The sequence below is a fragment of the Micropterus salmoides genome, unplaced genomic scaffold, assembly GCF_014851395.1.
Source record: "Micropterus salmoides isolate LMB-PRFRI ecotype aquatic unplaced genomic scaffold, ASM1485139v1 Ms_hic_scaffold_20, whole genome shotgun sequence".
In the NCBI taxonomy this organism is placed as follows: domain Eukaryota; kingdom Metazoa; phylum Chordata; class Actinopteri; order Centrarchiformes; family Centrarchidae; genus Micropterus; species Micropterus salmoides.
Window position 1 is genome coordinate 26,285,365 of NW_024041151.1, and position 23,437 is coordinate 26,308,801.

Genomic DNA, 23,437 nt, shown 5'->3' on the forward strand with positions numbered 1-23,437 from the left:
AACAAGGCCTAAGAGAAACACAGATCTGCTCTTCTCAACTTTTTAGATCAAACGTCAAAGGAAAGTGGTCCTAGGTCAGTTTATCCTGAAGAGCAGCATTCTAGGACTGACCAGGGTATGTGAGGCTCACACCAAGCAGAATATAGGTAGATATAAAGACAGCTGATTGGGGCCGGGGTCATTTCTAGTGTAGTAAAAAGCAGGTACTGGAACAGATTGTCCCAAAAAAGCAGAGGAAACATTTTTTCTCCCAACTAGCCCAATCACAAGACCTGCAGGAGGCAGAGACATTTTAACAAACTGATTCAACCTCTTCAGTTCTGCTCTCCAAGGGCTATGACAGTCAAATGCCTAGATATACCAAGACAGTATGTGTCCTGAAACCTGCACACAACCGAGACACCAAATCATTCTCCAAACATGTGCTCCTGAGTCCCTGAACCAAACACGCACCTTGTCAAACGGCAACAAGGTCAGGCCAAGAGCCGGGTTGTGAGCGCAAAACCTGAGGGTGTTTCCCAAAGAACATCTAGTCTGGGACAATCCTCTGTGGTGTATGATCTCAAAGAATCTAGTGTGGGGGTGAGGAGATGAAGAATCCTTCAGTTCCTTATTTTCATGGATTGAGGAAAGCCAGTTACAAAGAACACCAGCCTCATCCCTCCACCTAGTGGTGGAAAGTGGAACATACACACTGGAGACAGAAAGGAGAGGGGGGGAAGGGAGGCAGAGAAGGCTGTCTGCAGATCTCCGCCATTTCGCAACCAGATTGTTTACTGACACAACGCGGCCATTGCAGCAGTTTTCCACTAGATGGGGAACGTAGGGGTATGGAGGCTCATGGACAGGGATATCAGGGCTGCTGAAAGAAGCTCCAAATGTGAAACCAAAGCTCTGAGTGCTGATCAGGAACCTTAAGTAGCACATTAAAAATAAAAACATTTTAGAAAAGACCAAAGCTTCAACCATGGCTACAAAATAGTTCAGTTAGAGTGGAGATTTTTTTAACTAGAAAAGCTTAGTAATTGTTAGAAATAAGCTCTTAAAAGATTGTATCTAATCATTCTAATGCATCAATCATCCACTGTCCCTAACCGGAACTTTATATGTGACAAGGCCTGGATGATCGCTCTGGCATGACCTATTCTTTAAATCTACCGCAAGAGGCCTGAAAACAAAAACAGCAAACAAACAATAGCTACCGAACACAAAGCATTACACAATCGGCTGTTAGACTCCCAATGACAAGCAGGAGGTGCCAACACCTTGAGACAAGTGAGATAAAATGATGAACTACACAACTTAATTTCACACAGTCTAAGAAAAGAATGGATGAGTTGCCTTCCTGGCCTTTTAAAGCAGCAATTCCCACACTTTTGGAATATGTTCCCATTAAATGAAACAACCATGTACTTGTGGAACCTCTTCTATGGCCTGTTTGACTGAAGAGTACATGAAGAGGCATGAAGAGGTGAAACTATACAGTATCTCCCAAGAAAGAAAAAAAAAAGTCCGAAAAATACCAGAATTATTATTTTTTTCTTTGTTTTCCCTTACTTGTTACTCATCCTGCAAAGTCTCAGATAAATCTTTCAGCCCCTGCAGCTGTCCCAATCTCTAAATTAGAAACCACAAAGGAAAATGAAAAAGGAAGGAAGGAAAGTTCAGAAATCTTGATTTTGCATATTCTCAAAGCAAAAATCACAAGTATTGGGCTTCCCCGTGGCCAAATAATCAGACACGCTGAACGTGTAGCAACACTTGTCTGAATCTGGCATGTCATCCTTCCTTGCCCTCCTCCCTTGCCCTCCTCATTTCCTGCCCCCTCTTTATGGGGGCAGCTGTGGTTGAGAGGTAGAGCGCCCACTAATCGAAAGATCCGCAGCAACATACTGAACACCAAATTGTATTTGTAAATGATTAGTTCTTTCTGATGAGCACCTTGCGTTGTAGCCTCTGCCATGTATGTGTGTGTGAATGGGTAAATGTGACGTAGAGTAAAGCACTGGTGGTCGGAAGACTACAAAAGGTGCTATACAAGTACAGTCTATTTACCATTACTACATATTTAAGACTGCTTGGCATAAAATCTCAAATAAACTCCAAGAATAAGCCAATAATTTACCTGTCCAGTGAATAATTGTGCAAACTGTCATAGACATGCAAGTTCTGACCCTCAGCCCGAAAGCTGCTCTGAAGCTCAAACCCTGCAGCTGGCAAACAGAAGCTCACAACGCAGCCTAACATGAATAATTTTGATTGATAAGCAGATACTGCAGCCCCGTGTTCTAGTATATTCCTGATCACATAGCATAGGCTGCACATAAATCTAGTCCCCATGGCCCTCATTATATACTGACCACGAGGGATACACTGAGATGGCAAAGAGCAGGATGGATAAAATAAAAAGGTATTACAAGGAGGTAGGATCTGAGATTATAAAATCTAATCTTACAGTAGTTTCCAGATCTTGAGGAGGTCAGACCTTCAGTTTCATGTATCGAGTGACATCATATTTCCTGTGCTGCTGTGCTGTGATTGCTCGAAATACAGCTGTTGCTAATCCATGAGGAGCTCTCTCCAACAACAGGATCTAACACACCCCACTCAAATGTCTCTTTGATACAGCAGCACTGACAGCAAAAATAACCAAACCACCAGGATTAAGACTTTGATTTCAGGAATCAACAGCAATTAGCTGCTGATAAAGCAGCAGCAAATGAATCGAGAAGCACATCTTACAACCTTAGAAACCATCTCAACGAGAAGAAGTGAAATCTCAAACCAATTGATTGTAACTTTACTATGGCTAAAAAGAACTGAGAAGCAAGACTGCATCTCCTCGGACCATTCAAAGCCAACCAAAGGTGAAGAGTATAAATCTAACATGTCTTTTCCCTTGTGTGCCTCCAGGAAGCATCATACCTGCTTTCTTCTCATGGCCTCCATTGAGAAGAAGAAGGCGTCAGAGAGGGAGAGAGTGTGTGTGTGCGCGCACGAGAGCGAGCGAGAGAAACAGAGGGAAGGGGGAGGACAGAGAGAAAGAGAGAGCAAGAATGTGCCGAACAGATTGTTCCTCTTTTCCTTTTCTTTTCCCCGCATGCACATTCACCTCGCTGGTCATGTGACCTGGTGGCTCCCTCTGTCGGTCCTCCTCTTCAGAGGGTCTCCACAGAGCATGCTCAGTCAGTTCAAACTGTAACACCACTCCATTTCTTTAAACTGGAAGACCTTATTGCCATTGAAGACATCCACTGGAACAGACTCACCTTGCAAAATATCCTGCATATCATGTACCCTACTACTGTGTTTATCTCACACTTCATGCTAATGGTTATGTCAATTGTGATTTTTGAAAAATAGGCAGAATCACAATTAATTTTCTTTTAATATTGTCATTCTATTTCTCCATATTCTAATTCTACTACTACTACTTCATTCTACCATTTATCACTACATTTCTTTTGATGTTGTTGCGCCCCCCCCCCCCTTTTTTGTCTTTTTCTGCAAAAAAAGGAAATATATTTTGGTCAATCAGGTTCTGGGGGTTCACATCCCGTGTGTATGTACAAACAGAAGGAGGAGGGAAAAAATGTTAGAGGTAAAAGAGTAAAAGCCCTGGAAGCAAAACGGATGTCAGTGAGGAGCCTGGAGGAGCAAAGCGTTTTCAATCGTGGACATCAGGCCACATCCAAACCTCTCAACAGGAGAGTCTTTTGTCCCTTGTCGGAGCCTCGCGTCACTGGAGGCAGCGAAACGCAACGCTGCCAAGCCATGCAACAAATATTAAGTCGCACAAGTGAAGTAACAGAATGAGCTGCCATTGAGGATAAAAGCCTGAAAAAAAGTTTCAAAAGGTACAACAAAAGGACCAGAACAGATAAACTTAAGTATGCTGTTGTGCTCGGTACAAACTCAATAAATGGAAAACTAACTTATTATGTCAGGCCTGATGCAAAAAGCAGCAAACCCTCACACATTAGAGGAGCTGGAATCAGCTGATAGCTCGCATTTTTGACTGAATCCATCAACTCAGAATATAGATAAAGAATAAAGACAGAATCAGAATAGTAGCGATTTGTCAATTTGAAAACCGAAATGTGCTTTCTCTGAGGGGATCTCTTAGAGGCAAAGGAATGCAGATGTAGAGATAGTTGCGGCTTCTCCTGTTTCACAAGTTAACAATGGCAACAACCTAATCCTGACATACCGGCTCAGTTTTTATCAACTCTCAGGATTCATTGGACAAAAAAAAGAAGGGCATTAAGTTATTCCCTCCAACCATGGCAGAGTTGCAAGAAAGTAAACATACAGAAAGTCAGACAGACACTGTATGCAAGAGAAAGCCAACATGGTAGGTAAATAAAAATGTACAGTACAGCTGAACACAAACAGTTGGTTCACTGTGAGCTATGCAACACCCACAAGACACAACAGGATGCCAGAAGAATTTCACTCCAAGAGGCGCGTTGCTGACTGACAATGACAAAACCTTATCCAAGAAAACCAGGGGCCTGCAATACTATAATGTGAAACTCAGTTTAACTACAGCATAACAAATGTTTATGCCCAATTGAGCCTCTATCAGAACTCAAGGTTAATCGTCTGTGACACAGTTGATGTGCATCATGACTGTACAGATCTCAACTGACGCACTGAAGGGAGGCACCAGACATCATACAGGGCCAAAACTCTAAAGCAAAGCAGATGACAGAATATTTTATTCCAGGGCCCTGTCCCGCTCCTTGTTTTTTAAGTCACGCTATCAGCATGGCACTAGGAAAAGCAATGACATGAACTGCCATGACATTCTGTTAAAGACATTCAAGGCCCCTCAGAGAACACTATGAGTTTGACATATTTTGTGTCCCAACAACTATTGGATGGACTGCCATGAAATGTGGTACAGATGTGCCCCTCAGGATGTATTGTAATAACTTTATTGTTCGCTTAACGTTTCATAACGCCTTCATCAGGTCAAAATTTCAGTTTGTGCAAAACTCTGGTTTAGGACCACAAACTAATGCCATTACCATCAGCCTAAGCAGCAATTTGAATTGAACTGAACTGAACTGTTGAATGCTAATAATCAAATGTAAGCATGCCAACACACTACACCAAGGCTGTATTCGGAAACTTACTACCAGTGACTACAGTATGCAGTACGTACTGCATACTGAGTTTCCTAGTAGTATGTGTAGTATGAAACTGTTAAATCAAATTATTTAGCTAGGCCGGTTTCCAGTTTTGAAAGGCAGAAGTAAACAATAAGAGGGACATAAATTTAAATACCAATTATAACTTTTTTATAATTTCTTTTCTAATTTAATCTTGTGTAAGGAGAACAAGCCTACAGGCAATCTTTAACGAATGTAATGTTATAGCTTGCTGTATTTGTCCTACAAGCCAAAACAAAGCCACAATGCTTATTAAGCCTGCTAAGCTAACTTCTGATATCATGAAAACAGCAACGTTAACTTTAGCTGTCAATAAGAAAACAACAACATCCATCCATCCATCGTCAACCGTTTATCCTGCATGCAGGGTTTGCAGGGGGCTGGAGCCAATCCCAGCTTACATTTGGCGAAAGGCGGGGTTTACCCTGGACAGGTCGCCAGTCCATAGCAGGGCCACACAGACAGACAACCGCTGGCACTCACATCCACACCTAAGGACAATTTTGGAGAGACCAATTAACCTAGCTTGCATGTCTTTGGATGGTGGGAGGAAGTCGGAGTACCCGGAGAGAACCCCCGCGGACACGGGGGAGAACATGCAAACTCCAAACAGAAAGGCCGGGGCAACCGGGGTTTGAACCCACGACCTTCTTGCTGTGAGGCACCACCTCGCCGCCTCCGAAAACAACAACATAAATAACTTAAATCTATCACTGAGTTATACTTTTTATTATCAGGGGCAGAGCAGTGATATTCCTCCTTGTCCACCACTGACGCAGGGATGTTACTGTTCACCATTTAACAACAACCTGGTTGACGGTTGTTGAAAATGCCTGTTTGAACAAAGATTATTTTATATATTTATTTATTTATTTTTAAATACCGGTTATTAAGACCATTCTAGCGCTTTGCATTATGGGATACAGTATGCAAGTTGGACTGGTCCGATGCATACTGGAGATTTTTTCCAAATCAGTACAACATCCGGGTACTTTTGGAACGCTGCAGATTTTGCTTTTGTTTGCATACTACATACTACATTTACGCAAAATCCGTATGTACTGCTAGTCTAGTAGTTTCGAAAACAGCCCAAGATGTCAAATGTGGTAAACATTACCCTCTAAATTACCATTTAGCACAAAGTACTGCTGTGCCTGAGTATAGGCTTACAGAGTTTTACTTATAAAGTAAACATTCTCTCTTGTTACTTTGGCTGTATCCTATGGATTCGACAGTGGGTACTAAACAGAACCCTGTGTTGCTAAACTGTTCTTTCAGTGTAAATAATCTTTGCTGGATGTCTGATAATCAGACTGGGCTGCCATTTCATTTCGCTTAATTCATTCAGCCTGACATCGTGTTTGTGTTAGCCCATTTCTTGTTGAGAGGGGGGTTATTTTGTTCTCAGTAATGAGTAACTTCTCCATCCTGCTGACACAGAAGCTGCAGGAGTGGTTGCTAGGTCCTGTTAACTTAATATTTTTCATATTGATTAAAGAAACATGCTGATTTAAGAATAGTTTTTTTCTGTTAGTCAATTTAGCTCTACAGCTGCTTTAATCTCATCCACCCTTCTTACAGTAATCCCAGCTACAAAGCTCTGATTGGTTGAATGCCTTCTCCAAGCGGCTGAAAGAACATCAATGGGCACAACACCACTAAATCGCAGAACACATAAGAGTTGTTGGCAGTGATTCAGAGGTCTGGAACCATGCTATAGATATGAAGCTTCTATTAATACCTTAAAAGGTACAATGTGTAATTGAGATACTCTCCACCTTTAAAATTAATACAGAAAAGTAGGGGGCAGCATATCACATATCAGGCAGTTAGCCGTGCAGCTAACTTTGCAGTCTTATTAGCTCACTAAGTCCTGAATGGGCCCCAGGTCTGGTAAAGTAAATTACATGTGTCCATTTACTTTTAATGGTCACATAATATGTTTTATACTTTCTGTAAACCAAATGTTGGTGCGGCTAGCTAAATTGCCTTCTCACAAACGAGTGACAGAAACACACAAAGCGGGTCAGACCGTTTGTTGCCTTTTCTAAGAAGTCAGCCACAGACAGAGTGGATGTGCTAGGGGATAATTCACCAGAACAGCAGCAATTTTTCCATCTTTCTCAGACACTTTAAAATGCTTCCACACTGCCGACATGACGCGTAATTGTTCGGTAAAATTCAGTCAGTCAGTCTTTTGACTTATTAGGCCAAACACTGAAAACACTTTTTTGCTATTTTTGGCCGATTAATTTCAGTGGCTGAACATTCGGTGCATCCCTAATCAGTACAGAGGTGATTACAGAGCCTCTAGCTAAGATGTTGACTTTAGGTACGATGAAGACACTATGGGTTAATGAAAGGCGTCAAACTGGAGGAGCGAGAGGGAGGTTGGACATCAGAGAGGCAGTAACAGCAGTGCCAGAACATTTTTACATCTAACTCGTGAATTAAAGAGGTGGCATTCTGCTCATTTCCAGGTTCAAAATCCTATTTAGGGGTTGTACCAGAACAGGTTTACATAGTTTAATATTCAATATACACCATATTTTTTGTCATACTGCACATTGCTGTAGCTCCTCTTTTCACCCTGTGTTGAAGGCTTCGTTTTAGCTATGGAGTGATGCATCTTGTCTCTAAATGATCTTTGTTGGGAGTTGCACATGTGCAGTTCCTAGTTAAGGACTACTAGCCAATCAGAAGCAGAGAAGGGAGGGCAATTGAGAAGCGGGTAAACACGGCTTCAGTTCAGCTGTACATGTTGCCGACTAGCTTGTCAACATAGACTGGAGGAGTTTCAGAGTGATGAGTTATTAATCTGTAACAGATGTATCTTTCATCCATAAAGTTTTAACTGAGCTCTGTCTCTACATCACAGTAACAACTTTATGTCCACTGACTGCCTGAAATTAAGGTAATTTGCTGAATGTAGAATATTTCCTTTCTTGATATTTTGGCAAGGAGAACTTGTATAACGTAGCGTACTCGCCACTCGCACACATCTCCCAGCTGAAACTACCCTACTTCTTTGCCAGCAGCATGGTTAAAAAAATGTAGGGTTGTGATGAACACTGCCGCCTTTAGGTGCTACTAGCTGGGGCATCTTTCGTGCCAAAGCCTTCAGTTCAGAGTTTTTTATTTTAAAGGTTTCAGTATTGTTGGTTACAGTTCACTTCCCTCAATCATCTCTATAGCCTACACAACCTACCCTCGTGTTTTTGAGTTTTTTTTGGCCCCCACCCCGACCTGAGTCTGGCTCTTGTAAAGGAGAGCAGTTTTGCAACCACCAGGCAACCAGGCTGCGGTGGACAAAACACAGTGGAGGAAAGAAATCTTGGCCGATACTGATCCAATAACATATGCCCAGATCAGATCAGATCTCTAATAGCAGCTGCAGTTAATTGGACAATGTTTCTTCAACTCGACTGAAAAAATTCTGATTAGAGATTCCAGCTTAACTGTTTTCATGGATGCTAATAAAATGATCCAATAAGATGTGCGTTTATTTAGACTTTTTGCCGTCATCCGCAACAGAATTTACAACCGGATGTTATCAAGCTCCCTTACAAAAGGAGAAAACATGGGCGATCTGGACAACAAGAAGCTATCCTATCTTGATATTTCCAGAAAAGCTGAGATATGGCAATTAGCATATAGATGGGGGGAATAACAGGTTGGTAATATGGAAAGTGTGTTATGCTATATTAGCTTAGCAAGCAATCTAGCTAGCTAATAACTTTGTGTAGCTGACATCACCATAGCGACAAATCGTCATGCATGTTTCGTTTTGCCACCATTATGTTTGGGTTTTTATAAGATATTTTTTGGCTTCTTATAATGCCTTTATTTCAGATAGGACAGGTGAAGAGAGACAGGAAATGAAGGAGTGAGAGCGAGTGAACGACATACAGCAAAGGGCCGCAGGCTGGACTTGCACCTGGGCCACTGCGCTAATGACTCAAGTCTACCAACTGAGCTAACCACACCCCAGGACTGTTCCTGTGCCATCAAGAATTTGTTGTCCGTCTGCTGTCTGACTGAATCCATGTGAATGTAGCACCGTCTCCAAAAAAAATTTTTAAAAACTGTCAGCCACAGATCAATTTTGTTTTGTTACTGCCATGTTTCTGTCCCTCCCGGAAACTCGTTCATGTCACCTTAATGTCACCTCCACATGGGGCAAACATGCGCAGAAAGAATACATTAATTCCAAACAGAGAAATGATCGGATTAAATCTTTACATGGGTATTATTAGGGTTGGGTTTCGTTTAAAATTTTACAATACTAGTACCAACACCAGTACCCTTAAAGTGATACCGATACCAACAGAGTACTTCATTCAATACCTTGCATAAAATGCCACCTGCTGATTGATAGTCTATTCTCATTTTTATTGTTGTTATGGACAAGCAAGGTGATCTATTTTATTTTTTTCATGTTTCAAATAACGGTTACATAAAAGTATTGGGAAATTGTATCAGATCACTCCTCATCCTAATTAGTTCATCCTCACGGGTAGTATTATACAGGGAAAACTACAGCTTGCGATTTTTTTTATATTTGAATGAGAGAGGAGGAGTGAAATAGTTTAGTGACCAAATAAGTTGTGGGAAATGAATTTAAGGTATTTTTTGATAACCTGTGTTGAAAGTAAACAGCGGAAATTTATTTTAACTTTCGATCAATAAACTGAATTGTGCTTTTTCCTTTAGTGGTGAATCACAAACCTAAGTATAAAACGAGTAAGGAGTCTGTTTAAACAAGTCAATTAACTACACTTTAGACTCACAAACAGAGGAACAGAGAGGCGGCATGTCCAGCCGAAACCAACTACACCTGAAGCAGCCAGAGCTGCAGCCGAAGGCTCCCTGAGTAAAATCAGCTGATCGCTGCTGCGCCACAAAAGCATTTAATTGATGTGGTGGAACGCAGAGATCGATCAGTGAGAAGTGATGTGAATAGCAAATAGAAGTGTACAGAGAAGTGTTAAATGATACCAGAAGATGAAACCAACCGAAAGCCAAGCTTGTGGTGCAACAGTGACGAACCTTCTTTTTCTTTCCGTTTGTTACTTGCGTGTTTGTCTGCAAGCAAAGCCATGCAAATAGTAATTTTTTGACGATCTGGCTACAAACAGTATCAATTGAATTACTGGTTTGACTGGAGACTGTTCAATTCTACTCGATACTGGGCTGTTTCGGTCGATACCATAAAGGCCCTAGGTAATCCACTAATATTTTCCTATTGACTGGATTTTCAAAAGGTTTACAACACCCCTCAACCCAAATGAAAATTCCTTCCAATCCGGACGGATCGGGCAAATCTCTTAAAATGACATGGGCTGCAGATTGGGTTATTTTCTTTGTGCAACCAGAGTTGACTGAACATTTTGTATGGTTGTACAGTGTGCACAAGTTGCACACAAACACCTGCCTTCATTAACAGTGAACTCTTTTTAACTCTAGCATGTGTGTGCAGTACACTGTGCTGCACTGTGCCTTTCAGCTAGGCCTTTTCCATCAATACAGCAATGTGAAACTATAACCTCAACAATGGATCATTTTTTTGGATTCTGTGAATTGATTCAGAAAACGTACATGATAAGAATTGCAAGTCTTTTGTGAATTGATGCAAAACAATTGATTGTCTGTTACATATAGTCATGTGGTAGCCCCGTCATACACATACAACGATAAGGGAGACACATGAGAGGACATGACATTAGCTGGGTGGTATCAGTCACAAGGCCAACAATAGCCATTTTACGTCAACAATGTACTTCATCATTAGGATCCCAAAGCACTTTTTCACATTCAAGCAAGCATCTTCTCCTGCAGTATTTCCTGTCTGAATGCACACACAAACTGAATGAAATACATACTGAGTGACCAGGAAATGAGAAACACCTGTACAATGTAGAGAAAGGCTGTAGAGGATCCCTGCAGTTAATACTCCTTCACATTGGCTCTTCAGTTGAAATATGGTAATTATTTCTTTGGTAAATTGTGTCATCTGCACAGTGGAGTGCTGTTAACCATTAAAGGCCGGTACGGTACACTAACTGTGAAAGGACTTGCTGTTAACGTGCTTCTAATCAGCCCATGTGGGTAGTCAATTGCTATCTGTGTAGACAATGTTAATGAAGTCTGTTCACAATAGGGCTGTCATACAGGAAGTAGCATTTTCCACTTTCTTTGTCATTTTGGGCATAGAGATAAAAAACAAAACCTGAAGAGTTAGGACACATTTCAAGTTTTGTGACAGCTGACTCAAATACTGAGCAGGCTTTGAAGTAGTATTTGCCTGTGAGGGGCAGCGATGAGGTGAAGCATATCGCTCAAAGATGAGGGTGAATATACTGGTTCAGAAGCCTAGATCTATGCAAGTATACATTAACACCTGTATAAATGAAGAGACAGACACAGAAACTGAAACCAGCAAAGGTAATCTTGATAAATAACTAGTCATCCCGTCACTTCACTGTCAATGGTTTTTATTGGGACAATTTTTTTTGGTAGAAAGTAGTTCAAGTGAAAACTAATGGTGGTGAGGTCAGTGGATTCCAGGGACATTGTTTCTAGAAAGATATGAAGCTGATTTTCAAATGTTATTTTTCAATGCTTTTGGCACAATAAAAATCCATTCAACAGATCCTAACCCCAACTAACCTAACCCCATGGGCAGATACCAAGAGGTATGCCAATGTGGAGAAATGGGTAAACTGATCCTTTAAGGCCACCCATTGTATCCACGTGTCAAATGCATCAACATATCAAACTAGACAAAGTTATGAGTCTAAACGGAAGTGACTGCATAGCTCAATGCCCCACGCCTTTATTTGCTACACCTTTAAGATCCTCTCAGCAATGCTGAGCGGCCACCATCTACACGCTGTTCGAGCGACCTCTGTCGAACAAGACTGGATCAAATCTCTCAAAAAAATAAAAGAGAAAAAGAAACAAAGACTGAAGGTCTGATACATTTGTACACTTCTATGTCATTGAAGTCAAGTGATAGATTCAATCAGCTCATCTTTACTGATGAAACCTTCCTCTCACAACTATGCAACTTGTTACAGTCAGCGCTGGGATCGTTTATACCGACTGAAAGCCATGACAATAACTGTAGATAGCTAACAAAGACAATCCCGCACCAGGAGAATAATTCCTGATATAAGTTTAATGTGAAAAAAGCAATCATACAAAGAGCATCAAAGCCGGTTTAAGAGCTGGCGCCATATGTTTACAGTGGGAGGTTGTAAGCAGCACTGCCAATGTTGCCTTCATTTGACTGCATAAATTATCATGTAGCTAACAGACTGCTCAGCATAAGGGAAGGTAAAATTATCAGCGGAGCATTAACCCGTATTGTTCCATATTACACAGACACTAGCCCTTTCATTTAAAGACATTTACCCCAATAATGAATATTTTGTGGATTTGATAAAGTGTGCTGTCTGCTAACTAGCACGGCTGCTAGTAGCTAGCTAAGCAGCAGTGTACAAAATTAGCCATCAGTTAGCCGGTGACAGACAATACAGCCAAAACCACGAATAATATCTGCCAAAAACGCACACATATCGTATCTTCTGTTTATTTTGAACAGCTAAAGCTGGATACAAGCTCGACTGTGATGTGAGCCGGGACCATGTATGACCATCCTCCAGAGCAAAGCCCATAACGCGCCCGGATGGATCATTCAGGTTCCGGGGCGCAGCATCTTCCTGCACATTCAATTGCCCTCCGGTCCAGCACAAAAGCAAGAGACTCCAGGCTAGCAGCGGGCAATTTACGACCGAACGACACCTCAACGCCAACAATTCGCCCGTGTACAAGAGGTTTTCTGGCTGCCGGGGGGTATCACATTTTCCAAGACCAGGAGTGAACAGTATGAAAGTAAAAGAAGCTCGGCGGAGATAAAGCTCACACACTCACCTCGGGTCCAACCGAAGCCATGGTGCCTGGACGTAAACTCCGCCCACCCGCGATTACGTCACATTTATTGATTTGCATACAGCGTAATACCACACCTGGAAGTATGATCGTCAATATTAATAATAACTCTTGCATATTAAGATATCTGATCAGTGAATTATGTTATAACAGGAATTAATGCAATTACGAAAATACAGTAGTATTTAAATTACCGAAAAAGACACATCTAATGCATAAGTTGCCACAATCATCTGTTACAGATATGAAGGTATAGTCAATTATTCAAACGCAAACACCAATTCAAAACAGGAGACTGGAATCAGCCAAGTCAAATTGACTGACAGAACCAATGCCTCAGATAACTTATGACATCTGGTTGAAACGCTGGGATCGTTATGGTGTGAGTGGAATTGAAAGGGGTTGATATGTACTTAGATATTTGTGTTATTTATCATTTATATTTACTCAGACCAATGAGAGAAGCCGCTTTAAAAGTAATAAGGCCTACATATAAAACACTGAAGGTAATAAGGAAGCCCATGTAGGCTATAGAGAAACAGAAAGAGAGAACTAGCATTCTAGAAATTTAACGAATGGAGGAAATTACTTAACTGTTTTGAAACAAGATGGCCTAAATAGCTGTACTACAAAAACCTAAATCATGCAGGTAATTGTAGATGAATGTGTAGGCTACAGCAACAGATAGATCGGTATACACATTATCATGGCACCTGTAAGTGGGTGGGATATGTTAGGCAGCAAAGAGCCGGTCTGCAGTGATCAGTAGGCTACTTATCAAAAGTGCAGGATGGAAAAGCAGTGAAGGGTCATGCGTCCTTGTCCATGTGGTACGATTCCACAAACAAGCTACTGTAGGTCAAATTGCTGGAAAAGTTAATGCTGGTTCTACTAGAAAAGTGTCAGAACACACAGAAAGCACCTACAATGGGCATGTGAGTATCAGAAGTGGGCCACAGAGCAATGGAAGAAAGTGGCCTGGTCTGATGAATCACATTTTACATCACATGGATGGCCAGGTGTGTGTGCATTGCTTAGACCTGAGACCACATGGCACCGATGCACAATGGCAGCGTGATGCTTTGGGAAATGTTCTGCTGGGAAACCTTGGGTCCTGCCGTTCATGTGGAGGTTACTTTGACATGTAGCCCTTCCAGCTAAGCATTGTTGCAGACCATGTAGGCCTACACCACTAGTGAAAACGGTGTTCCCTGATGGCAGTGGCCTCTTTCAGCAGGATAATGGGGCCTGCCACAAAGCAAAAATGGTCCAGGAATGGTTTGGGGAACACAATAACAAGTTCAAGGTGTTGACTTGGCCTCCGAACTCCCCAGATCTCAATCCAATTGAGCATCTGTGGAATGTGCTGGACAAACAAGTCCGATCCATGGAGGCCCCATTTCACAACTTACAGGACTTACAGGATCTGCTGCAAACGTCTTGGTGCCAGATCCCACTTTTGATAGGTATGGACAAGCGTGTATGTATAAGTAGGCCTACACTTGCGGAAAATTACAGAAGCACTAGGAGGCCATACATTCATATATTTTATTTACTCCATTTCCCCAAGATAAAGTGATAATTGTCTATAATAACTGAGATACTGAAACTTTGTTTTCCTGAGATAATGACATAATTAATTTAAGATCTTGAGAAAACAAAACAATAGTCTAATACAGGGGTCGGCAAGTATGTTTGGCATTGGACCAATGTTTTAAGTCAAAAGATAACTGCCTGGTTGCCTGCCTATCCATAGGTTGATAGATGGGGAAGCATATACTCCAGCACATGCTTTATTGTGAGCATACAAAACAGTCTCTTCATAATTAATTTGTTGAACAATGAGAGAAGCTGAAGTGTGTCATTATAAGGAGTGAACACACAACCCTTAGATTGAAAATCCTGTGGTCTATCAATTAACCTAACCAGGTACACTGAAAACTTACCAGTTATCCTTTGACTAAACACATTGGCCCGATGCCAATGTTTGTTTTCTCCAGATTTAGAATTCTTATGTCATTATCTTAGGAAAACAAAGTTTCATTATCTTGAGATCTTGAGAAACTTATCCGGTTATCTTGGGAAAACAGAGTAAATAAAATGTGTGAATATGGCCTCGTAGGGCTTCCATAGAAATCACAGGTGTTTTTAATTTTAGTTTCAGGGTCCTGGTATTGTGCATTGCTGGTTAACTGTCACACTGCCATGGCTCACTGGGACACTATTATAGAACTGAGCCATCGTTAAAGTTATTAGTAACACCTGTGCTTTTCCTACTATAACAAGTCAAAATGTCTGCTGTGACTCATTCGTGTTGGGCCTGTCTTAATTAAGAACACCCCCACTGCCACCCCTCCCTTCTGTTTTGTTACAGTCATTTTCATTTGTATTATCAGAGATCAAGCTATTACACCCACAACTGTAAAACTGGTTAAGATGCAGCTAACAACTAGCCTAGCAAAGCTGATAAAAGGCTGAGAACTGTTGAGGTAGGCGGTTTAACTGGTAATCTTGCTCTTTGAAGCACCCCTCTGCACCCTTGACTGTTTAAGTTTGTTGAGTCTCCTTGTTGTGTTTGTGTTGCACTTCTAGGTGTATGTACTCCTTTGCTAAGTCTTCCCTGCAGTTGTAGGTAGTGTGTTGCAGTAGCAGGGGTTTACCATCCATCCATCGTCAACCGTACAGGGTCGCAGGGAGCCAATCCCAGCTTATATCAGGCGAAAGGCGGGGTACACCCTGGACGGGTCGCCAGTCCATTGCAGGGCCACACATAGACAAACAACCACTCCCACTCGCACCTAAGGACAATTTTAGAGACAGCAATTAACATAGCCTGCATAGCTTTGGAAGGTGGGAGGAAACCGGAGTACCCGGAGAGAGAACCCATGCAACATACACAACTTTTACACAAAAACACGCACGAGGCAGGTCAGCTAGCATTTGAGGGTTTAAGAAAGAAGGTTAAAAAAAGTAAAGAAATAATATACAATTAAAATATTAACAAATATGGCCTATTTCGGTGCAAAATTAGAAATAAATATGCAAATGGATGGTGGATGTACAGTGGTAAACTATTGAGTGGCTGGTACACTTTGAACATTTACTAGCCATTTGGCTGGTAGACAAAAAAAAGTTAATTTTGCACCCTGGGCCTTCTATAGACTACATAAGAAGAAGTAGAAAATTGTAGAAAAGGAAGAAGTCATACTCTCTAATTTGGATTGTTCTTTTCACCTGTGTTTATGCTTGCTGCTGATTTCCTCTCTTTGTTCAGTTCTTCTGGGCTGGAATGAAATTAATTAACTTTCTTTTATAAACTGCAAACCTTTTTATTCTCCGCGGGAGTTTTCCTCGTTTGTTCTGGTCGCTGTTTACATTCCACCTCAGGCCTGTGTTAGTGAGGCGTTACTACACCTGGCCGACCAGATAACTAACGTGGAGAAAAAACATCCAGACTCCCTGCTCATAGTTCTTGGGGACTTTAACAAAGCAACACTGCTGGTACTCAAGGACGAGCTGAATGGTTTCTACTGTAGGTTTGAAAAGCCCAGAGTCACACCTCTCCCCCACTCCAACGCCATCTTCAAACAGGCATCTTCCCCCTCTGACCTCTCACCTGCACTCAAGATCTGTGAAGAGGACGTGAGCCACCTCTTCCAAAGGCAGAAGATCAGGAAGGCTCCTGGACCTGACGGTGTCTCACCATCGTACCTGAAAATCTGTGTGGACCAGCTGGCCCCCATCTTCACTCAGATCTTCAACAGATCACTGGAGCTGTGTGAAGTCCTTCAAACGCTCCACAGTAATCCCGGTCCCAGAAAAACCTCCATCTCTGGACTAAATGACTTGTCAGCAGGTGAGGTTGGGAAACATCACATCCAGCACCCGGACTATCAGCACAGGCGCCCCCCAGGGGTGTGTGCTCTCCCCACTGCTCTTCTCCCTCTACACCAATGACTGCACCTCACGAGACCCATCTGTCAAACTCCTGAAGTTCGCTGACGATCATCGGCCTCATCCGGGACGGTGATGAGTCGGCCTACAGACGGGAGGTTGATCAGCTGGCTCTCTGGTGCGGTCAGAACAACCTGGAGATTAACATGCTCAAGACTGTGGAGATGACTGTGGACTTCAGGAGAATCCCCCCGACTCTGCCCCCCCATCACCATACTCACCAGCCCTGTGTCTGCTGTGGAATCCTTCAGGTTTCTGGGTTCCACTATATCCTAGGACCTGAAGTGGGAGCCCAACACTGACACGATCATCAAGAAAGGCCCAGCAGAGGATGTACTTCCTGCGTCAGCTCAGGAAGCTCAACCTGCCTAAGGAGCTGCTGATCCAGTTCTGCACAGCCATCATCCAGTCTGTCCTCTGCACCTCCATCACTCTCTGGTTTGGATCTGCCAGCAAAAAGGACAGGGACAGCCTACAACGGACAGTCAGGACTGCAGAAAAAATAATCGGTGCCAACCTGCCCTCCATTCAGGACTTATACATTTCCAGAGTCAGGAAACAGGCAGGAAACATCACTGCAGATCCATCTCACCCCAGACACAACCTGTTCCAGCTTCTCCCCTCTGGTAGGCGCTACAGAGCACTGTACGCCAAAACCAACAGACACAGAAGCAGTTTCTTCCCACAAGCCATCACTCTGATGAACAGCTGATTTCTGACTCACAGTGTCAGGAACAATTCTTGTGCAATAACCCAGCTACTGTCTCTAATCAGCCACCTGTTTACTGGTTACCGCTTATTATTTATTTATTCACCATTCTCTATTTCAGTGTGCTGTTCATACTATGTCATATTGTATATACTGTATACCAATACACCTACCTCAGGTCATAAGGTCATAGGTCTTATTTATTTTTTCCAGCATCCTTTGCACTATGCTCCATCACACTGTGTACATGTATGCATGTATGTGTACCTGTACCTGTATATCATATCCACCTTCAACATGTACATAATGAGAATAGTTTACTCCTGCATCCTTTGCACTCTGATCACTGCACTATTTGTCAATATATCTATATTGTTTTGTTCACAGTGTGTATATTAGTGTTGTCTATCCTGTAGTTTGTGTATGATTTTATTATTGTGTTATTGTATTATTGTATAAGTAAGCACATCATGAGCAATGTACAATCCTGAGTCAAATTCCTCGTATGTTTACACATACCTGGCAATAAAACTGATTCTGATTCTGATTTATACATTCAGCCCACTCTCTTTCTATAGCACATATAAACTGTTGAAATTGACAGACAGTTTATACTGACACAGTAGCCACCAGTGTAGATGCGTCCTATGAAATTCACATGGACAAACTGAAAAGAAAGATGGAAGAATAAACATCGGCCCATGACCATTTAAGAGGAGGAACTTTTGTATACATCCAATATGCAAATGAATAGGCCTATACTTTATTCTTGAAGTTATTGTAGGAGAAAGACAAGCTATCATAAAAACTAAAGAGAAAAAAGGATGAAATGTAAATAGCAGCTACTGTTGATGGATAAATAATGGTAGGTTATTTGAGGGAGACGTTTAATTAAAAGAACAGCACTGTAGGCTACATTAGTAAAATAACTAAGACAGGTTTTAATCAAGCTGATTCAGATAATTATTTTACCTATAATCCTACTGTGAACCTATTTTCACTTATCCTAAGTATGGTTACGATTTTGAATGTACAACGTCCATTGTAAGTTTGAGCATTGAGTGCACTTCTAAGTAGGCTACTTAGGCTGCAAGGTAAGTAAAAAGAACAGAAGAGGACATAAGATGTGAAGCGCCTAAATCCAGAGACGAAGAAGAAGAAGAAGAAGACGCATCCGGAAGGTGGGATGTGGATAAAAGTGGAAGGAAAAAATATTACAGTTTACAAAAATCTATTAATGCTCAGGGTGTGACTAGAAGGACCAGAAGAGAGGAGAGTGTTTTAACCAGGCTAAGGTTTGATCATACAGGATCAAATAAAATGTTGTTTTTAATGGGCAAAAGCCAATCAGATGAATGTTTGGAATGTAGGTCCAAGGAAGATGTAGAACATGTACATTGTAGGAAATATAGGGAGGCTAAATCAAAAGATAAGTCAGGCAGGAAGGAAGTGGAACCTTGAAAGTGTATTAGGCACAACAGGAAATGGGATAAAGGATACACAGAAAGCTGTTGTACAATATCTGAAAAATATAGGGATATGTATAATAGGATTTTGTTTGTTTTGTTTTCTATCTATTTTGACGATATAAACTAGTCCCGACATAGTTCATGCTACATATTCCGATACAGTAGGTGGCGGTATGCACCTTCAAAAGTCATGGTTGCAATCTGCCATAAAACGAAAAGAAGAAGTAGTCGGTACGTCCGCGTCGTATCCGGTAGTATCTTTGGTTCAGTTGTCCGGGAAACCCGCCATGCAGCAGCACTTCGTCTAAAACCAACACATTTCCGAGGAGAGGCGCTTGTATCTTTGCTTACATGCCTGAGCCCCGGCGTGCTTAGCTCAGCGAGACAGATGACAGGCTAGCCGGCCGAGAGAATATAGGAAACAAGTAACGTTAGCTAGCTTAAGCGGTGTCGAGCCCCGGTTGAACGTTATAATTAACGTTAGGCGGACGTTCGCTAAAATCCAACATGACCCAACAAGCTGCTGCTCTGCAGACCTACAACAATGAGCTCGTCAAGTGTAGGTGACATGTTTTCATGCTAAGTTGATGGATTAGGAGTCTTTAGAAAATAGTGTGACACTAACGTTAGTGGTTAAATGAACTGCAGGTGACCGTTTTGGCGGTGGGGTGTTTTCCCGTTTGACCACAAAAATACTTAATTTCTATCTTGTCTAACGTTAAAGTATAATAGAGAACATAAAGTTACATGTTTTCCTCTTGTCGGGAATAGGTTTTGGATAACGTTATAACGTTAACGGTTAACGTTCTGTCTCGACACGTACTCACTTTCTAGTGTTTTCGAAACAGATGGTGAGTCTGACAGATGGTAACTTACACCTGTGATGTTCTGCTTGTAAGTTGGCTAACTGTTCAAAATTAGTTCTTAACCTTCCAGCTACTTTGACCAGCAAACAGGATACTAGTGTACAATCTGATTAACCTAGACAGATTATGCCGTCTATCACCTGGAAATCAGCCTTTAACCCTCTGCAGACCACAAGAGTGACATCTTTTTATCTTTTAATACCTACACTTGATTTAACGGTGTTCTCTCAGCAAAACATCTGTTGGTCGTCGCGGGTCTGGCAGGTTGGATTCTACTTTATGAGTAGATAAAACTAAACTGGCCTACAGCTGTATGTAGTTAATTACCTCATCAGGAATTCCTTCAGATACACAGCAAATCTTTTTGTTCAGATACGTTCTGCAGGCACACACACATCACAATATGCAAAACGTCTGCTGTTTGCAGGATTGTTTTTAATTTCTTTATTTCATTCGTAGTATTATACTACACATTTGAGTGTTTCAGTGACATATGCATTCTGGCTTTTTGCAGCAAATTAAAGCCATTTAACACTTACCTCAGTTTATAAATAAAATGATTTTTCACTGTGCTAGAGCTGCAATTAACAATTACACTCTTCAAATAATCAATAAATGTTCCACTTATTTATTTTGATAAATCATCTAGCCTAATATTCAGTTTCCTAGGGCCTCATGTAACGTCTTAAAATTGCTTGTTTTGTCTGACCAGCAGTCCAAAACCTGTTATGTCATTTTTGCTTTACAATTAACAAATTGATTTAGTTGATTTAACTTTTGTAGACCTATCTGTTATTCTGACTTGCCGTTTCACCGCTGCTAAAATTATTATTTTTTAAATCTTTTTAGTGATTTGGAAATGTGCTTAAATACAGTTTTCTGTTTTCTAACCCTAAGCTGATCCAGTGAGGTTCTGCTTTAATAAACCTTCTCATCTCCGTCAGGTATTGAAGACCTGTGCTCTAAGCGGGAGGAGTTGAACCGGCAGATCAAGCAGGAGGAAGAGGAGAAGGATCGACTGCAGCACGACATCCGCATCCTCTCAGAGAAGCTGAGCAGAGTCAATGAGAGCCTGGCACAAAGACTCGCCGCCCGCGCCACTTTCGACCGCACCATCGCAGAGACCGAGGCTGCATACACCAAGGTTTGCGTGTGTTGACTGTCTAAAATATTATTATCCAGCAACATTGAACTATGGGAATTATGGGACACATTTTGGACCATTTTTGTTCACTGATGTGCCCAAAATGCTGTTGCTTTACTTATGACAGAAAAATAGGTTAGAGGTTTTTTAGTTTCTTGTATCCAGGAAATGTGGAATCAATAAGAGCTCACTTGACAAGTTAATGAAAGGGGTTGAATCTAAGATAAAAAAAGTTTTAAAAGCCTTTATTTTCCCTTGGAAAAATATTAGAAAATATTTTTTTCTTACTAAAAACTGGAGTGTGTTTAATCTTTCACTTTTATCTAGTCTCAGAAAATCCTAATTGTGTGAGGAACCAGCAGAAATATTTCAGTCCTTTATAAAATTTTAAAGTTTTTTAAAGTTGAGGGAAATAAGGTCTTTAAAAACAAACTTATTTTTGTGTTGTCAGTTGTCTACTGTCACGTGCTCATGATGTTTTTACTTTTACAACTTTTATGCATTTGTTGGATGATGCTGGTCAAAAGTAAAAAAAAAAAAAAAAAAAAAAAAAGATTATTGCTAAGACACATCTATTGAGTATCACAGAAATTAATTCAGGAACACACATATTTTGATGAAATAACTGGTTTAAACATTAATGTGAGCCTCCTAACTGAAGTATGATGGATAATATAGCAGTATTATTTTGCTTATAGCTTGTAAAAGACAATGATGAGGTGAAAAGATTGGAACAGGGCTAGATGGGGGCACGTCAAGGCACATGATTCGTGTAGGAAAAAGTAGATTTTCTTAGAATTTTTGAAGTTTGGAATCAGAAATGTCTAGAAATTGACATTTGTGTTAATAAGCCATGCCCACTTTGAGTAATCATTACCAAATTTTATGCATCAAGTGAGTAGTGACCCTAGATCGTACAAACCAAATTATGTATGAATCCATGTAGCGAATTACGAGGTATAAACTTTTTGCATGTGTAGTGCCCCCTAGTGGAAGAAAATCTCAGGGCTGCTCAGCGAAGCGCTGACTGAGCATCTGAACAGACACTCCAAGGTGGTTACAATAGCTTCAGCCAATTTTGTTTTACAGAGAAGAAAAGATCCTGCCAGCGTTTCGATTCGATTGGCCAAATGGAGTTTTTCGAGTTTGCAAAAATAGGTTTTTGAGTAAAATGATTAAAAAGTTGCATAATTTCACATTTTTACAGCAGAAGACCATTAAAATAATGAAAGAACTTTGACTCTAAATGAAGCTGTTTTGGGGATATTTGCACAGATGCTTCCGTAGGAATGTGGCATATTTCACCGAGTGTTAACAGGCTAATGAACAGACTCTGCTGCCTTTTCGTGCACCAGCAATTTTTTTTTCCCTCTGTGGTTTTTACTTGGTAGTCAGTGACGCAGTGATCATGTTGTCCTTCTGCAGCAGTCTCATCTCAAACAGGCACATCCCACTTATTGATGCTGGACTCCCTGAGCCCGCACACTAATCTCTGCAAACAAATGCTTCAAAGCTGCTCTTATTAAAAAACAACAGTCAGCAGTGCCTGACCCCCTTTTTTAAATGACTTTTACACTATATACCACATTGTCAGCTATACTAGGTGTTTTACTTCTTCTACTCTTAAGTATCTACAGTATATTTAATGTGATTTCTTTTTTTTTTTCCTCCACCTATAGATTTTAGAGAGTTCCCAGTCTCTTCTGAGTGTTCTGAAGCAGGAGGCAGGAAACCTCAGTAAAGCCACAGAGCCCCGGAGGAAGGATCACTAATGGCAGTGAAAGGTCACTGAACTCTCTCGTATTGACGACAAGAGCACACTTGACACTGCACTTAACAGTTTATACTCCACTCTGGACTATTTGTAATATATTTGACTGATTTATTATAAGTACCTTATTCTAATAAATGTGTTCTTATCACTCCGAACAGACTTGATTTTACTTGTTTTATTTTCTAGAGCCACATACCCTGTAGAAACAGACTTGTTTTTGTCCAGAAAATTTCAGATTTCTCAAGTCTTATCTCCAATTTTTAAATCAGATTTCACTTGCTTACTATCAAATCTCGACTGTTTATTTTTATGGATGGAAAATATCAAAACAAATTCCTTGTATGCAAAAAAACCCCTGTTTTCTCAGGATGGAAATGACACATATACTGCA

At 41.0% G+C, this 23,437-nt stretch overlaps 2 protein-coding genes across 3 annotated transcripts in view; one reads left to right on the top strand and one right to left on the bottom strand.

Annotated features, from left to right (window-relative positions):
- ehmt1b (euchromatic histone-lysine N-methyltransferase 1b) overlaps nt 1-13,164 on the bottom strand; it is a 32,780-nt gene extending 19,616 nt beyond the window's left edge. Inside the window, exon 1 of one of the 2 annotated variants that reach the window (XM_038733707.1) lies at nt 13,113-13,164. In XM_038733707.1, coding sequence (XP_038589635.1) covers nt 13,113-13,133 — 21 coding nt within the window. In that variant the 5' untranslated portion in view covers nt 13,134-13,164. Of the gene's footprint in view, nt 1-2,925; nt 3,058-13,112 lie in introns of those variants that run through there. The other variant, XM_038733708.1, reaches the window with a different exon arrangement.
- Nucleotides 13,165-19,509: 6,345 nt separating this feature from the next.
- On the top strand, nt 19,510-23,201 carry ssna1 (Sjogren syndrome nuclear autoantigen 1). The gene is made up of 3 exons (XM_038733304.1): nt 19,510-19,821; nt 21,073-21,272; nt 22,952-23,201. The coding sequence occupies exons 1-3, from the start codon at nt 19,770-19,772 to the stop codon at nt 23,042-23,044; spliced, it is 345 nt and encodes a 114-aa protein (XP_038589232.1). The 5' UTR covers nt 19,510-19,769; the 3' UTR covers nt 23,045-23,201.
- Nucleotides 23,202-23,437: the final 236 nt, after the last annotated feature.

What these genes read in the sequence shown, in the direction of transcription:
- ssna1 (XM_038733304.1), top strand. Translation starts at nt 19,770, where the DNA reads ATGACCCAACAAGCTGCTGCTCTGCAGACCTACAACAATGAGCTCGTC. An exon ending in CAACAATGAGCTCGTCAAGT is followed by an intron (nt 19,822 to 21,072) that starts GTAGGTGACATG and finishes CATCTCCGTCAG; the next exon opens with GTATTGAAGACCTGTGCTCT. An exon ending in CCGAGGCTGCATACACCAAG is followed by an intron (nt 21,273 to 22,951) that starts GTTTGCGTGTGT and finishes CTCCACCTATAG; the next exon opens with ATTTTAGAGAGTTCCCAGTC.